This window comes from Puntigrus tetrazona, chromosome 4, assembly GCF_018831695.1.
Source record: "Puntigrus tetrazona isolate hp1 chromosome 4, ASM1883169v1, whole genome shotgun sequence".
In the NCBI taxonomy this organism is placed as follows: domain Eukaryota; kingdom Metazoa; phylum Chordata; class Actinopteri; order Cypriniformes; family Cyprinidae; genus Puntigrus; species Puntigrus tetrazona.
The window spans coordinates 13478054-13495749 of NC_056702.1; the positions used below are offsets into that span (position 1 = coordinate 13478054).

General features: G+C 40.1%; 1 protein-coding gene across 1 annotated transcript; it reads right to left on the minus strand.

Annotated features, from left to right (window-relative positions):
• Positions 1 to 6732: 6732 nt before the first annotated feature.
• On the minus strand, positions 6733 to 16374 carry st8sia1 (ST8 alpha-N-acetyl-neuraminide alpha-2,8-sialyltransferase 1). Its single transcript, XM_043236773.1, has 5 exons — positions 15633 to 16374; positions 13937 to 14081; positions 11741 to 11850; positions 11120 to 11212; positions 6733 to 10356 (listed from the first exon to the last, which is right to left on the minus strand). The coding sequence occupies exons 1-5, from the start codon at positions 15809 to 15811 to the stop codon at positions 9864 to 9866; spliced, it is 1020 nt and encodes a 339-aa protein (XP_043092708.1). The 5' UTR covers positions 15812 to 16374; the 3' UTR covers positions 6733 to 9863.
• Between the last annotated feature and the right edge of the window lie 1322 nt (positions 16375 to 17696).

The window sequence follows — 17696 nt, forward strand, 5'->3', positions numbered from 1 at the left end:
TTTAAGGCATCATTCACGCATTCGTTCGAGTGACGAGAGAAATAAGCGACTTAGCAAACGCCGCTAATTACAGCGAAATGCCACTAATTATGGCGCGAATCATTGGGTAAAAAGGCCGGCAGAGACATTAAACGTTGAAATCATACTTATCAACTTAAATTATACGGATGGCGCGCTTTTGGTAATGATAGGTATATCAAAAAGTGTCCGTTCCACCAATGCCATAGCATTCACCAAGTGTGCCTTGCTTCTGGATCAAAGCAACTGACAGCGTTGTTTGCGTTTCTACGGAACAAGGGATCAATGCAACGTAAATTGCTCTTAGCTTGCACTTAATTGTAATCTTTTAGCGCAATTATTAAGGGTCAAGAACTTAGTTTGTACCGAATTGAACTTTTATTAATTAGGATCAAGGCGTAATTCTTGGCGAGATTCAGTTTCCCAACGATTTGACTTCGAAATTTCTGATTCAGCGTGCAAGGATCTTTGCTGTTCCAAATCCCTCAGCAATCTGTCCTTTGTCTGCAATCAAGAATGACTTAATGTCTTCAGTCCAGCGGAGAACAACAAGCTAGTGTGGTCAGAGTTGATTAGTAGTGCATAAAAGAATATGCACTTTCACGAGCGCTTCAAGTACAGAGAGAGAGAGAGAGAGAGAAAGAAATTCTTTGTAGTCCGTTCAATCAGGACAAATGGATATAATGGGTCGTTTCTGAATGACCTCTGTGACCCGGGACACTCTGGAGAATTCCCTGTGCTGAGTGCCAGAAGCTGCACATGCTTGAAACAAGGGGAGATAATGGAGGCAGAAGGCAAATGGGGGCCAGAAAGAGAAAGTACGCCCAAATGCACCTGTCAGTGGCAGACATAATGTTCAAAGATGAATGGCGATGTGTGAATCGCCAGCATCTGCTCCCATTGATCTCACTTAACGACCAGATGAATTTGTTTGCCAGTGCTGTCTGCTTTTTGCTTTGATTGATATATTCCTGGTCGTTTCTTTATTGGGTAAATAAAACGTAAGCCTACTAATTACAAAAAATCTTCTGCGTTTAAATTCTCATCAAATTTGAAATGCACTAACCTTTATAGCGATATACAGTGTGTTAGCGTTAGTTATTTAAACTAGCTCCTCTCAGTGTTCAAGATTTTACCAAGACCACTCTAAAACTGCCTAGCAACACCATAGTAACAACAGAGTAAGGCCCTAATGTTTTCGCTCATCCAGCTAAAAAGGTCAGAACGACTTAGCAACCACATAGCTTTCCTCATCAGCATTGCATATTTTTACATTTTAAAAAGGCCACGTTCTATTTTTGTCAGTTATAATATTAGCAAAATTTTCTTCCAACAAAAATTCTGTATGCAAATGAGCTCTGTTCTGATTGGTTGACCACTGGGTACAGACTTTCATTGACCATTCAGTGATTTATGTGCATTGCGAATCATAAGAAGCACTATTTGTTAAAATAACTGTTTATTAAATTGCATAAATTTGTATTTGCTGAATGCTAACAGCAGAGTATTGTAATATTTGCCTTTCTATTACTAATAATATAAAAGCTATCGTTATACTTTTTGTACGCGTTTAAATTTTTGGTTTAGCAGTTCTATCTGATCATTAGACAGACATCTATCTATATTAAACAGAATCGTTAAATGATGGCAGCGAACAAGGATAACGAGAGCGCCACCGTAATAAAAGTCCCGCCTCAAGCACATCAACCAAAACAAAAAAACGTATAGTCTAATGCAGACATCTAAAAAATGTCAAATACTGGCCGATATATCGGTTGACCACTAGACGAGGCAACAAATCTAGAAAGCTGGAATTCGTTTATCACATGAAAATCGAAATTTTGCATATGAATTTCCAGCAAGCGCATCTTAAAGCCTGTTTAAACCACCCATTCAGAGCCAGTCTGCAGATTTTGGGAAGTCAGAGATAAATCAGTGGTGTATAAAGAGCACATACTCATTTTGCTTGCTTAGCGTACGATGCCTAGTTTATCTTTGTAACAATTTGCAGAGTAAATTTCGTCATGCGGTGAATTTCTACTGTGCATTACAGCTGAGCTGGATCTAGGTCTTTATGAGGGCTCCCTAGATGAGTCTCATTATAGCATCCTTTTACCTCCGTCGGCCTGACAAAGACTGAATTATAACGGTTCACCCTGGGGACGCCATATAATTGCCAGATTAGTTGCCAAAGGCTGGAGGATGATGTGGCCTAGTAGTTTAAGACAGTCCTGTGTTACTCCCGTACGAAGTTTTTAAATGCATATACATTTAAAGACAACTCGACGTGGTAAAATGCGAAATTAAACTTTATAACAACACAATAGCAACATTAGTCTTTGCCTGTCTGTTCACAGAGGAGGGGGAATGCTATATTGTAATCAAATCTTGCTTGTTTGGAGACTTGTCAGGTTAGTGGGGCACTGTCGCGATTCTGCAACTAGATTGCGAGAAAATCATAGGCAGGTGTGTGGTTAGGGACGAAAATAAACTCTGCAGAACTGCCCTCCGGACCCATTTCTGCTCTAGCCCTAGTTCTTCGGGATCACTACAAACTTTGAAGGAATGGTATTGGACCTGGACACATCGGTGATGTTTCGGTGTGCATGCAGGACGCCCCCCGTGCTAGTTTTTTGCGCTGAACCTAGCTAATTTTACTCAATGGCATCGATCTGAAAGCAATCATGGGAACACGCAACTCAAAAAAGCTAAGCCTCTTTGGTGCCGGAATGTTACGAACCAAATAGATCCGTATTTGTCACTGATTCGTGCTTTTAAGGCGTTTTAGCCCTCGCAAATAGAACCGATGAGCAACTATGTTATGAATTAAACATTTGTTATGTTGCTGTAGGCCTTGAGTGCGCCACGGTGGTAACAAATCCACGTTCTTGTTGTGTGGAGTGTGCGCCGGTGTTATCAGAGATTTAAGGTCAGGAATCCCCAGGGCTAAAAGGAGTGTTAGATCGTTCAGCTTGGCCCTGTTTTTTAAAAAAAAAATGTAATATGCTGTTTCAGATGGAAGTCCATTTTATTAAAAGTAATCGCGAACAGAGTTTCATGTTTAATTCAGTGCGAGCCATCATTAATTGCATAGCTGGCGCAGTGCCATTTTATTATGGCCTCTGTTGAAACGTTATAGATTTTGTATAGCTGGAATTTAGATCGGCGTGTTCATTGCTCAGTGGTTCGTATCCAGGCAAAGCATAGACGGTTTTCTTCTAAAACGGTATTTTAATGGTTAACATTTTTCGCGGCCGGCTGGATGCAAGCAACCGTGCTTTCACTTCAAACAAGTCGTGAAGTCTGTTTTTTGTTTATTTGTTTCGCCACTTCTGTTCATTTCAATGGCAGTTACTCTTAGCCATTCAGCTAAACAGTTGTAGCTTACTAGATTTACAGAAAAAGTCCTGTAATTCTGTTCCGGTTATAGCAGGAGAAATTACAAAAGTACTAGCTTCTGTGTTTCAAAATGGACATTTGGTGTATCTTCACAGTCACTGAGCTGTTTGGCAGAGCTTTTGCTTGCAGTAATTTGAACAGGAAGTCAGACAGTGTGAACAATTCTTGTTCATTTGCATGTGTTGTTGACCTAATTGACTGCTGCCATTGTGATGTAAACGCAGGGGATAGTTGTAACACAAATGCATCGGGAAAGACTGAATGTTTCTGGTTTTCTGTGCCTGATTGAACTCATAAGAGAGCTCATTAGGAGAACAGACTAAATTGTAGTCCTAAAAGGCCCCCGAGGGACGACGACTGTGAGACGGGCCACAAATAGACAAAGGAAATTTGCAAAGCCTATCCACTTTTTTTCTCCCCTACACCGCGTGATGCTTTGCATGAATAAGGGGAAAAGTATGCAGCAAACTAAAAAGAGCTCTCAGGCGCAGACATTCTTGTCACGCTGAAACACAAAGTGAACCGGACAAATTAACACAAGCGTTCAATTTCAAAACGGCACCAATGGACGTGAAAATTTGAAGGAATTAACAGGTCACAGTACGTCGAAAAGAACTTCAGGCCAAAAAAAAAGGAAGGTTTGGATAGACATGGTATTGCATGAACTAGTTGAAGGTTTTTTATTTCCTGAAGCGAATTAAAAATAGCATGGCTTGGCAAACAATATGTTTGGATAATGTGTTTTCCTGGCATTTGAAATAAATTAGTATGTGTGGAAAAAAATTGCAACTGTGCCTCCTCCATGCAACAATAATTGCAGCCATTTAAAGCTCGAGATGGTTTAAGAAAAGCTTTTTTGTTTGAAAAGTTTCTTTGGCGTTAAATGGCGGAAATACCAGTAAATTAATGAGCGCAGATATTACGTGATTCATCAGAATATACTCTTCCCATAACCTTTGATCCTAAAAGCGAAACTCCTACAAATTCATATTCAATAGGGTCAGGCACAAAAAAATGCTATTTGCTTCACTGCACGTCTTTTAGTAAAAGCTCACAGTATGGTTTGCACTGGTGCGAGCTGTTAGTAAAACTGGCCCAAAAGTATCTTCAGTCTTTTTAAGTAGAACTTCCCCAAACCATAACTTACTCTGATTGTCACAGAGAATATTGCATTCCTTTGCGCCATTGAAGCATGACATTTGAGATGTTAGGATGGAAGGAGAGATGGTTAGGGTGTTGAAGGATCTGATTTAACTCCGCATTCTTAAAATAAGTACAGTATGTAGGTTACGTAAGTCAGGAGCGACTGCTGACACAGCTGCATTATTTGTGTTGTGACCTTTTGCCATTCGCCACACATGCGGAGAACCCACAGCTACTTCGGGACATCTTCCCAGCTCTAGGACAAGTACTGAACATGAACTGACCTCTGCTGCAACCTGGCAAGCCAGAGGAAGTGTCTTTTCCACTCACACATCCTGTCTACTAGGACGCATCTTGGTGTGGTGATGCCTTGAGGCCACCAGACTATGCAGTTTCTCTTCTCGGCATTTTTTTAAAGATGCAGTCGGAAGAATAAACGCACCACAACCACAACTTCTGTGTGAACCGTGCTTCATCTTTTTTTCTGTCCTGCACCACATTGAAGCACTGTTCAGTTCATGTTTTCAGCTTGAAGCCCCTGGTAGCGAGTAGCGGGCCCCAGGCCCTGGCCCCAAAAGAACATGGTATAATGCTAATCCTCGCATGTGTAATGGTTTTTGAGAAGATTAGACCTGGAAGAAACCTCTGCAGGAGTAGTACGATTGGCACATAAAGACAGAACTCAATGCGTTCAAGGGAGAAAAGTAAAGAAGGGCGTAATTAGAAATGATACTGTAATGAACGCCATGCACTACACTGTGTTTTGGTGGACTAAAATATTCATTTAAGGCCCTTATTCACTTTTGACAACTTTCAGAAGTAGGCGAAAACAGCTGGATTGATTTTGTAGTGCAGACGCTCAGGTCGCCAAACAGCCAGGACAATCTCAAAAGTGTTTACACCCCGTTTACACCCGTCGCCCACTTGTGATCGGTTCGATGAAAACGCATGCTAAGACCAGTTGAAATCGTAAATTTGGTTTGAAAGCAAACATGACATTTGCGATAGGCAAAAATACATAGTGTGTGTCTAAATTCTTCTTTTAATTATTAGGGCATTAAGTAAAGATCTTGTTTCGTGAAGATATTTTGTAAATTTCCTACCGTAAATATACTAAAACGTAATTTTTGATTAGTTTAGATTCCAGTCCATAGACTTCATGTGTGTTCTGCTTGTTTCTAGCCTACACTAACCTAACCTTAATTTGACCCTTAAAATAATTTTAGAAAAACTGTGTAATTTTGGGGGGAAATCCAATCTGCCTTCTGTTGCACGATCCCACAGAAGAGTTGCACAAAAGGATGCCAAACATTGTTTATTTTTCTTACTCATGGCCTGACTTGGATCCTTTGAGTCGCAAAACTGCATGCTCACAAAATAGAAATGATTCATCAGTGCTAGCTACATTGCACTTAAAACTAACCACAATCATCTATAACCATGTTATATATGTACATTGCTGCCAGATGCAAATGGAAAGGCACTTTAGAATGGTTATGTGGGTGTTTAAATTGCTTCTACTTATTTGCGTCGCTGTCTTATCACACTTGGACGATTTTAAAAGGGGAAAAAAATCCATTATAAACGTTCACCTCCGTGTAAGCTGCAAAACCTCCAACCCGAACACCCACGTTAGTACAAAACATATTATTATTCCAAAGCACAAAACCTCAGTTACAGATGTGGAACATTATTGAATAAATCGAGGAATGGAATATATCGTGTAATAAAATTCGCTTTATATCGCAATTATATTTGTTGAATGGAATTACGCGTTTCTTTTTTTGGGACCACTTTTGTGACTTGCGTACTAATAATAAAGGACAAATATTCACCATTCATCTTTATATTTTGTTATATTTAGCCCCTGAAATGTGATTTTTACTGTAGGAACCCCACTTAAAAATGCATATTTTACCCCTTCGAAATATGTGATTATGCGATTTGGCCGTTCACATGTCGGTCAAACGGCCTCATTGGCGGACATTGACCAATGAACTCTACCTTAGATTTCAGACATTCAGCCGTCAGTCTGATGTTCTGACTACCTGAGACTCAGAAAACTGTAACTTCCCTAAATACACGCTATACACAAGCTGAACAGGATATATGTTCATCTGGTTTAAAATACGGCGCTTCACCAAGACAAGATTTCACACACACTGCGGCAAATGAGTTGACAGGACGTCTTTATTGTTTGAAAGCAGTGTTTGCTTTTGTTCTTATCACATTTTCAATATTGGCAAAACCCAGGTGGCACGTAAACAACGTCCAGCTCGGTTCCTGTTTGCTGTTAGTAACATGCTCAAGTACAAACACCAACCGCTTGAGCCAAAAAGTTTGACATGATAGGACACATTTACAGCTTAGTGAAGTAAAACGTACTAGGCTCCAAGCTCCAGTGAGCTTCATCGATGCATTTAACAGTGAATAGTACAGTTGAGGTAAGCTCAGTTTCAGCAGGGCAAACACCCTTTTATGGCTCAAAGGGGCGGAACGTAAAAGACATAATTGTTTGTTTGTGAGTTTCTCACTCAAAATCGGTTTCAAAAACCAATTACATATCACAGTCGTGCATGCCTACTTACAAACTACTACCTCACTCATTCACAATACTGAACGACACAAAAAGGTGCAAAGGAAAAAAAAAAAGAATCACCAGCTCCAGCATTTCACACTTTCCCCAGCTATGTATGTTAAAGTTGCGGTTTTCTGGCAATCAAGCAATGTAAAAGCAAATTACGTTAATGTACGTTGGTCCTTCTACAACCGTCTGCTAGCATATTTTGGAACTCGCATCCATTCGCTTATCGTAAATCATAGTAAGTTATTAAATTAATAAGTCCTTCCACATTTCTACACATCAGCCTTGGTTGAAAATTCTTAAAAACTATTCTGTGACGTTATATACTTCTGAGTTGGAGGGGGATGAATCTTAGATTTGGTTAAAATACTTGTCCTTGGTGAAATAAAGCCCAAAGCCTTTTTAATACTGATAAAGGCACTCATTGGCTTAAAGTGTGAAAATATGGTAATGGGAATCTCTAGAGATATTCAAACGAGTGCGCACATTTCCTTTGCTATCAGAGCGAGTCTCAAAACACCTGCTAAGAACAAGTCCCGGTCATAGTTCACCCCATTTTTTTTTTTTCCATGACCACTAACGGAATTAAGCACGATCGTTTATGCGCCATTGTTTGTTGTACTGCATTTCATTTATGGCACTTTTTTAAATGCATTATGATAACGACAACATGCAGTAAAAAGGGGTTAACTGTCTTTTTTTTTTTTTCTTTCAATTGGGGTGAAACGTGACCTGGTTATGCATTTTGTGAGATTCACCAACTACATAGCTCATAGTACAGCTTTCCAACCTTGATGCAAAAACTAATTATATATATATCACAGAACAACGTTTAACTAAAAATGTCAGAACTCATTTCAATCAGTTTCAAGTACACAATCTCGGTGTTGCCATAGCGTAGGAGAATCTTTTGAAGCAAGTTAGTTAAGCTGTCTTATAGCTAGCTACCTGAATGCTAACACACCTGCTTTAAATGACAACGGCAGACACATTTAAAGGCAACTCTGTAGTTCACCTAGAAGTAGAAAATTCTGTCATGTTGTACTCACTCTCATGTCATTCCAAATCCGTAAGACAAATCTGAGAGATTTATGGGCCTCCATTGAAAGCCCATTTCAATAAAACCAATGAGGTTCGCTATCAGGCGTCAAGAAAGTATGGTTGGGCTTCCATTTGCCATATTTGAGTTGCTCCCATGCACACGTGTGGATTAATTTTTCATGTATATCTTAAATCTACTTCTTTTTGAAACTTTGAATTTTCAGTGGTGAGCAAAACTCTCAGGTTTCATTGAAATATCTTCAATTGTCTTTCAACGATAAAATAAATGGGTTTGTCATGACATGGGGTAAGTAGTTGATGACAATTATCCTTTTGGGGTGAACTAACCCTATAAATACTGAGGTCTCTGGCTTAAAATCAGTGTAATAGTACATCCTTCTACCAGTCAAACCTAATAAAACTGTCCATCAGTGATGATATATTAAGACTAAACTGGAGTGCATGTGTTACAGCTAGCACCTAAATTTAAACCTAATTCCCTGTGTGTAGTTTAACAACAACAACAAAAAAATAAGTAGAGGAAACAAATTACTGGGCAGACTACCAAAATGGCTGTCAATACATTCAGAGAACCCATAATTGAGTATTTACATGTTCCGGACCAGGTGTCCAGCACCTTAGCAGGCAAAAAAAAAAAGCAGTTACTATATGATTGGTGACCCTTCCACCATGTGATAAAGGATTTTTACACCACTTCATGACATCAAATGATTGAATTCAAACACATACAAGTAACACACTAATAAAATATGCTGCCACAGTAGTCACTGCAAACTCTGTAACACTTTTCCTCCCAAGGGCACGCAACAATTCACTATCTCTTCAACAGAATTTGGGCCTCCATCCAGCTAGTGGAAATCTTCCAACTGGATGTGGTCTCTCCACCCATGATTTCACTCTAATCTCGTCAAACACTAAACGCGTAAGACTGATCTAGAACGACAAGGTGGTTCACTGAAATGTTAAAAATAAATACAATTGGAAATATACTCGCAATAATACGTGAACTGCAGCCTTCACTTTAAACCGGTCTCAAATCTTTGAAACGGGTTTTTATACTTTGGCTGTACATTCGATTCCCAACTTCCCTTTTCCAGGCTAAACCTGTATTTGTACACTGATTTGTATTTAAGCGAACACTGTGAGTAAGATTTTCTCATTATTCGTTGTTCCATTACCTCGAAACTCCAGAGAATCAGTGTTTAAGAAAAAAAAACTACAATACGCTAAATGGTCAAAGCCTTGCTCCCAAGTTCCCATTTAGAGTTCTTAAGACATTGTTTGACTCAGCACCTCCCCCGTTCTCCCTTTATATTAAGTGAACAAACAGTCCTTGGTTACAGGGGTCCAACTGCTGGTGGATGCAGTTTAAATAGGTCACATGACACCTGAGCCCCTCATCACCCCGGGACAACAAACGGACACAACAAGCTTCCAGTGAGCGCAGGATGGGTACACATGCAAGTCTTTACAACTGTCCTTTGGCAACAAGAAGGTGGTGGGGGGTGTTGGTAGCAGTTGAGGTTCAAGCATATAGACACCAAAGAGAGGCCTAGCTTTGGGGGTGAGGCATCACCTCATTACCCACAGCATTCTCATGCTAATCACAGGAGATCTGTCCTGTTCCTGTGGGGATAGGTGGGGGAAACGCATCCACTTATTTTTCCCTCTTAGGTTCCTGTCCTTCTTTCGTACAATCGCCGACCCGCATACGCAGCGTGCCGCTCTTATGCAAGTGCCAGAGCTGCAGGAATTCCTCAGGCATGGCGTGAAATCTCGAGGACGGGAGAATGTTGTCATAATAATGGTGGCTGACCGGCCGCTCATCCAGTCCCACCGAAAATGGCCAGAAACCGTAAGCGGTCACCTCTTCGCACAAGCCGAGGGCAAGGCTCACGAGGAACAGCCCCGTGGACAGCCGCTTGCCGTGGACGCCGTGGTTTTTCCAGAATCGGCCGACGTTTTTAAGGAAGTCTGGGTTGGCGAAGAGGACCGTCTGGTTGGAGGCGGAGTCTGCAAGGGCGTGGTATGCCCTCAGGGAGGGGTCAGTGCCGGGCTTCATGGAGAACGCTGGTATGTAGATGTAGCTGGTGCCATATGCCTTCATACTCTCTACAAAGGATTTGCGGGACCATAGCAGGTTCTGGAAGCTGATTGGGAGAAAGATTTTTTTTTTTTAAATGTCAATACGGAGTGATATGGTTTAACTAAAAATGTTCTAAAAATTGTTTCATTTAAAGATACTGTGGCCACTGTGGATAAATTCAGAAATCAAACTGTGAATCTATTACTGAGCCATAGTTTAATTATTAACTTTATTATATTTATATTGTATTTTGTTAAACATCCTGTTATTCAATTGCCATTGTGTGGACCGTCAAGTTATAATGATTAAAGTGTCTGAGCTTGAGAGCCTTTAGAAGCAATCCTATTAAAACACAAGCATATTAATGTGCTGTTTTTAATATATAAGAAAAAAACAAACAAACAAAAAAAAAACCTGATACTAACAGGAAATTATGGAGATCTCCTGCCTGCTAATACAAGAAGTAAACAAGTCAATCCACTAAGAATGGTCGATATTCATCCTTCAAGACATGTAGTCAGCTGTCTGGAGAACTGTGTCCTTTTTTGACCATTCTGTCTGTTTTCCTGCTGTTGCTGCATGCTGCTAACTTGCCCAGAAAACATAAATAGCTACCGGCTGTTTCACAGAGAAGGACTTTATGAACTTTAGCAGACAACAGAACGCATTGTTATTGTAAGCTAAGATGAATAAGATATGGAAAAGGAACCACACCATTGCAGAAGAACAAATATGCAAATAAAAAAAATACATATATGTATAAAAATTCAAAACAAGGTGATTACTCAGATGTTTGAATATGTAAGTGAAGAGGAGAAGACACGTACTTCTTTTCAATAATGCTAGGATTCGCGCTCACCAGGTGTGTTCTGGTACCAACATCAGTGGTGTACTCTTTGGATAGAGGAGGAAGGTTACATCTAGAAGTAGAGGAGATGAAGAAAGGTTTTGCAAGGAGTGATGTTTTTCAGTTTGTGTCATAAAAAAGCCTGTTTGTTACAGTAAATAGATTAATAAAAGAGACGGGTCTTATTGTGAGGCTGATAAATGCCACACGAACATTTTGCCTTTCACAGGTTTTAATATTTACATTCAATACCAGGAAAGGACACAAGAAAAGCCCGCTAGCGTACTGTCAAGTAATGTAGATTTGTTTCGTTTTGCTCTTTTTGCAAGTGAACCAGAACTGTAAACCAGAAATTGTAAATGAAATGAAACAACGGTCTGCCAAGATTATTCATTCATTGGTTAATCCATTCAACCGTGCCAACAATTATCAACATTGTATTTGGTCCGGACCAAAAGAAGTGAACCAGCGCACCTTTCTGATGTGAATACACCGTAAATGAATATAATATATATATATATATATATATATATAACTGAATAATTCTGTTTGATTTGGGATTTGATTTGACACTCGGAAACACATATTACCATCATCTCACCTCATGATAAAGTCAGCTTGGTCAATTTCTTTTCCACAGCCGCTGTGTTTCAGGACCCCTCCATTTCCCACAACTGAACATGTCTTCAAAGGAAGCTGCAATGGTGTATCCTAGCAACACATAAATCAATGGGAGTTACACAAATGGGTTGAAGCAATGAAGTAACACACACACACACACACACACACAGCACATTTCCATTTTTTTCTTTTGATGAATACATATTCAAATCAAGGTTACTTCAATATTCATACGCTTCAAAGACCGGTGAACCTCTGTCACGGGCTGGTGAGATTTCAATGAGCGAAGGCACAAAGGATAAACAAAAAGGTCTTTTAATGATAATTCCAGGAATCAGGCATGAAGACCAACTAGACGGATTTAGTAGCAAAGACGAGGCAAAGTTTAAGAACAAAGGGCGACTTATATGGTGGGTAATAAACGGCAATTGACAAGACACACCTGAAAAGAATAACTAAATCTGCAAACACAAATGAGGTCGCATGAAAAACACTGAGCACATGGGGAATGAATACTGCAAGCAAAAGTTTATAACTGTGACATTACACCCCCTCCCGGGAAAGGGTGACCAACAAAGGAGGGAGGGGGAGGGGCTCTGGATGCGGACGTGAAGCAGGAGCGAGGACAAACCAAACACAGAATAAAACGTAAGACCATGGTGGAGTGGAGGGTGGGAGGAGCCAGATTGAACTCCAGAGACCAGCCATGATGAGAGCCCAGGGATGAACCACTGAGAATCTGGAGGGCCAATGCGTAGCCACAGGACCCCAGACGACTGAGATGGTGACTGGGGTCCTGAGCGACCGAAGATGAAGGTGAAGCTGGAGGGAGGGAGGAGCCTGACAGAGGCCGGTGGAAGGTCGAGGACCGACCAAGGTGGAGCTGGAGGAACGAGGGAGCTATGTGGAGACTGTGAGATGACGGGCCACAGTGGAGATGAGTGAGCTAGGTGCCAAAGGGCCGACGTGGAGTCCAGGGCTCAAAGGCTGGATGCGAAGGCAGGGGATCCTCACGCCTTGAGCGGAGCTGGAGACAGAATGTCCTGAGGCGGATCTGCACGCCCAGCTAGCACAGACCGAGGGAGGGAACACAGGGCCACAAGAGCTGGACGGAACCAGCGGTGACACAGATTGGGATCTTCTAAAGATAATTCCAGGAATCAGACACGAAGATTAGACGAACGGACGAAGGCTAATGAACAGAGGGCAACTTACATGGCGGGAAATAAAGGGTATTCGAGAAGACACGCCAGAACAGAATAACTAAACAATCAACAAACACAGACTAGGACACATGGGGAAACACCAAGCACGTGAAAACTGCAAACAAAAGTTCATAACCGTGACACTAAGTAAAAAGTGAATCGATGAAAAGATCTTTTCTGGCGATTAATTTGCACTCATCATTAGACATTTTCCTTCCTTCTTTTGGATACCAGTTGGGAAAACGTCATGCAAAAATCCCTACAAGAATGAAGCTCTAGCAGGATCTCCATATCAACGATACATAACGTTCTGATGAACATTACAAGCAGATGGCTTAATTAAATTTCATTTAAGTCTGCCGTATGCACTGAAACATAATACTGAGAATGACAGTGAAAGACTATAAGACTATGTGTGTGTGTGTGTGTGTGTGTAAAAAAAAACAAACCTTTTAATGGCTTTTCTGGGCACAAACTTCTAAATCCGCCACTGTGTCCATAGTAACATGCCCATAAGATCTCACTGAATAAACATACTAAATGACAGCGTAACTACTTTAGAGTGATGCAGGCGAGTGTAGGATACTGCGCTTGTGTGTCCATCAATAATGAGCGTGGACTTTGAGACAGTGTAGGAGGAACACTGCGACTGAAAGGCGGCACGGTGCCCAGCATAGGAGGACAATCAGGACCCATGTGGGTGTTTCTCCCATGCTGTTTATTTTTAGAAGGCAAGAGCGCTGAGCTTCGTGGAGAGCGGGGGGTAGAAAGAAAAACAAAGGGACCAACCGCTTCGCTTTAAAACGCTTCAGATATTCAGATTTAGCATACACTTCACATACGGTTCCGCAGAATTTTTGGCTTACCATACTCACAAGGAAGCATTACCTTTCTAACGTCAATTAGACTAGATCTTTACTCTGCCATAAAAATCCGGTCGTATTTTTTTGGCATCTCCGAAAGGACGGTACCTGAACAAAGATGGGGTAGGTTTCATTGGTGACCGTGTGATAATGGTAGATCTCCCCGTCGTACCACAGAACCTTGCCTATCGGCGAGTTCTCCTTAGTGACAGCAAACATTCTCTTTGGGTCACAGCATTCTGTCAGCAGTTTCCTGTCGGAAAAGAAAATGAGATTTTATGACACCGATAGCGGCGAGCGGATGTAAATGCGTTCCCCCGAAAACAACAGCGCTTTCGAACCGACTGAGAGCAAACACGAAGTCTTTTATACGACATTTCTGTGCAGTCGCACTTAAAATTACTTAAATAACAGGTGGAAGTGAGCATAAATTGAAAGCATTTATAAATAAATAAACATGATACGTATATACATTTAACTTAATGTAGGAAAGTTTAAGTCAGTTAACTGTGCATTTGATTTGCACAATCATAACACAACTTACAAACGTGTAACTGTTCATTTTATTAAATAAGATCTCCTTTATGACGTACGCGGCCTACAAAGGTGACCTCTGGACCAGAGGAGGACTGCGGTAAAGTTAGTTTGACGTTCATTAGACATTCGCTTTCTTATCAGTTAAAATCTTTGCGCCGGTAAAAGCAAGAGAGCAAAAAAAAAAAAAAATCTCTAAATATTATTCCCTGTAATGCAAATGGATTTTTTCAGGATATGGCTTTATAGATTATATATATATATATATATATATATATATATATTACTGATCCATATTTTTATATGTGCTGCACCCGTTAAAATGAATTAAACCCAGACTCTCTTTGAGATGGACGTATCAAACCAACTGTAAAATTCTCTAAATATTATTCCCTATAATGCAAAAGGCTTGTTTTTTTCAAATTGCGTCTTCATTGATTTTATATGTGATACTGTACCTACTGAAATTGAATATGGTACTGATTCCATATATATATATATATATATATATATATATATATATATATGTATAATTCATTAAAGTCTGACACCATTTCAGATAAAAGTATCAAACCAACTGCAAAAAAAAATTCCCGTAATCAGACTTTAGTGAGTACAGTATTGAAACAAAGCAAAAATACTTTTCATTACCCTGTACAAAATCAATAAACCCAGTAAACAAAAAGACTACATCACACAACACCAACACAAGGATTTTGTGACATATATAAAATCAATAAAGCCACATTCTGAAAAAAAAGCCTCGTGCATTACAGTTTTTTGCAGTTGGTTTGATACTTTTTGTCTCAAACGGTGTCAGGCTTTTTAGTCGGTACAGTATATGGATTATATATATACATAAATATATGGATATAGGGATTCAGTACCATATATAAAATCACCACAGACCTGTGCAACCTAACAGACCTAAGTTGGAGTTTAATTGAAAAGAAACCCAAGTCTAATCAATTTCAATCGTCAAACCAACTTTACCGCAGTCTTCCGTTTGAGAAACGGCCGTCGATTCAAACGCCTCGACCTCTCTGCGCATGTGCTTTCTCTTAATCGGGTTTTCGTCTGAGATGTCTGCATGCTGCGATCCCCTTGTCAGTGCGAGAGCCAGATTACGCGGATGAGATCGCAATCGCTCCATTGACTTAATTACAGTCAGAGAGAGAGAGAGACGACGTGCCATTCCGGATCGCCTCCCCGCAAAGCGCTTCGTCCAGCGCGAGTGCCCGCAAGCATTACGAACAATCGAAATAAATACCTGTACAGATCCACCCCGGTCTTGTTTCTGCTCCACGTCTGCCCCTGCCGCAGAACCTCGTCCACCATTTCTTTGTCGCTGGGGATCCTGTACACGGGGAAGATGTAGAGCCACAACAACGCCAGCACGCCCAGAGTGGCCCACATGTACTTGCTCCGGTGACACCTCAAAGACGCCATCCCGCCGATCCGATCGGGCGAATGCCTGGCTGTAAAAAAACAAAAAAACACGTGCTCGCGGGCCGACCCGTTTACCTCGGCGTCGCTCCCATTAGAAGCGCAAACAAAAAAAGCCGCCGGAATACCGTTATCCAGCTATTTCCATTACGCGGCGCGCGAGACGGCCAACGGCGGCGTGCCCGTGTCAGATTTTCAGGCGCGCATCAATTTCCTCCTCATTCCGTTCGCCGACGAACGAGCTCCCAATCACGGCCGGCTTATTATTATGGGATGCGGAGGATGCGGTCGCCTTCATCGGTTCCGTCTGGCCCAGCGAGAGGGACCTCACGGGATTTTAGGGCCTTCCCTCCCAACCTGACCGTCTCGTATGTCATCTTCCGAATAAGTGAGAGACAAAGCTCAGTTTGTGAACGCTTTAGTACGCATCATTGCCTTCGTTATTTGTTGCGGTGCTGCCCCCTGCCGGTTAACACGGTCGCGCGACGACGGCCGTTTAATAAACGGAGTATAACTGTTTGCGCGTTTAAGCTAAGTCGGCTGCTAATGCTACGCGAAACGTACACGCGTGTTTTTTTTTTTTTGGTCGGTGTCTTTTTCGCATTTTTAGCCTAATTCGAGCCATTTTAGAGATTAGGGTGAGACGGGGTAAAGCGAAGACCCCACAGTCAGTGCTTTTGGATTTGCGGAGCGAATTTTTTTTTTTTATTGATAAACGTTTTTACTTTGTTAACAACTTGACACCCCTCTGCCAACGCTTCAGTGTTAGCTATTTTAAAACGTTATACCTATGTAGTAGATTGGGGTTATTGTTGAACGTTTTAAAAGTCTTCGCTTTTATTAAAACACAGTGAAATCATCAAATATGCACTGTCGCTGTTATAATAATGTAATATACGGGCTGTAGAGGTTCATCAGAGGTCCTTAATAGTCGAGGAAGGTGCTAGATTTTTAAAATGTTCTTCAAAATGGCTCATTCGCAAAGAGAAACAGGTTCTTTAGGGAACCCAAAAATGGTTCTTCGCCGCAAAAACACCCTTTTGCAGTGCTTTTGGAGCATTTATTTTTAACAATGCGTTACGTAAATATAATTTTTTGCATATTAGTCATTTAATTAGAATAGTTGTGTTTTATATTAAAGCAAACATGCAAAAAAAAAAAAATACACATATCATTAGGAATTATATTAAGATTATACATTTACATAAGATTATACATTTTACTCGATTAGGGGCCAAGCATATTGGATATTTTTTTATTATTTTTATTTTTTATTTTTATGCAATTTGTGCTATAGCAACTAAACAAGCAAAAGTTTCTGCTGCATTATCATCCTAAATATCCTAAACGTAAAATTTCAAAAGTAATCGAGAGAGGCTTCTTTCCCCATTCTCCCCTAATGTTGGTGTAATAATTAAACTGTTCGTATATCAATTTTATTCAGAAACAGGCATATTATAAAAGCATAATATAACGCATAACAAATATTGTAAGCACCCCACGATGTGCAAAATAAATAAATAAAAATGCATGTAAAAAAAAAAAAAATGTCCCGGAAGATATATGTGGTTTAAATGCTTTTCTTTTATTCATAAAACAAAACACGATGCAATGCATATCCAAAATACCATTCTATATATATATATATATATATATATATATATATATATATATATATATATATATATATATATATATATATATATATATATATATATATATATAAATTTATCTATATCCCATTTATTTGTACCATCTAAATTTAAATGTAATTTATGTACATAAATTATGTATTTAAATATTTACTGTTTTTCTCATGTCTGTTGAGCAGATAGTACTGTACTTGTTATGACTCTACTGTGCCTGTTCCCACTGATAATAATGAACT

Coding starts and splice junctions, on each gene's coding strand:
- st8sia1 (XM_043236773.1), bottom strand. CDS start 15,811: ATGGCGTCTTTGAGGTGTCACCGGAGCAAGTACATGTGGGCCACTCTG. Junction 14,082..15,632: donor ACCGGGGTGGATCTGTACAG/GTATTTATTTCG, acceptor CTTTTCCGACAG/GAAACTGCTGACAGAATGCT. Junction 10,357..11,119: donor CCTAGCATTATTGAAAAGAA/GTACGTGTCTTC, acceptor TCTCCCAATCAG/CTTCCAGAACCTGCTATGGT.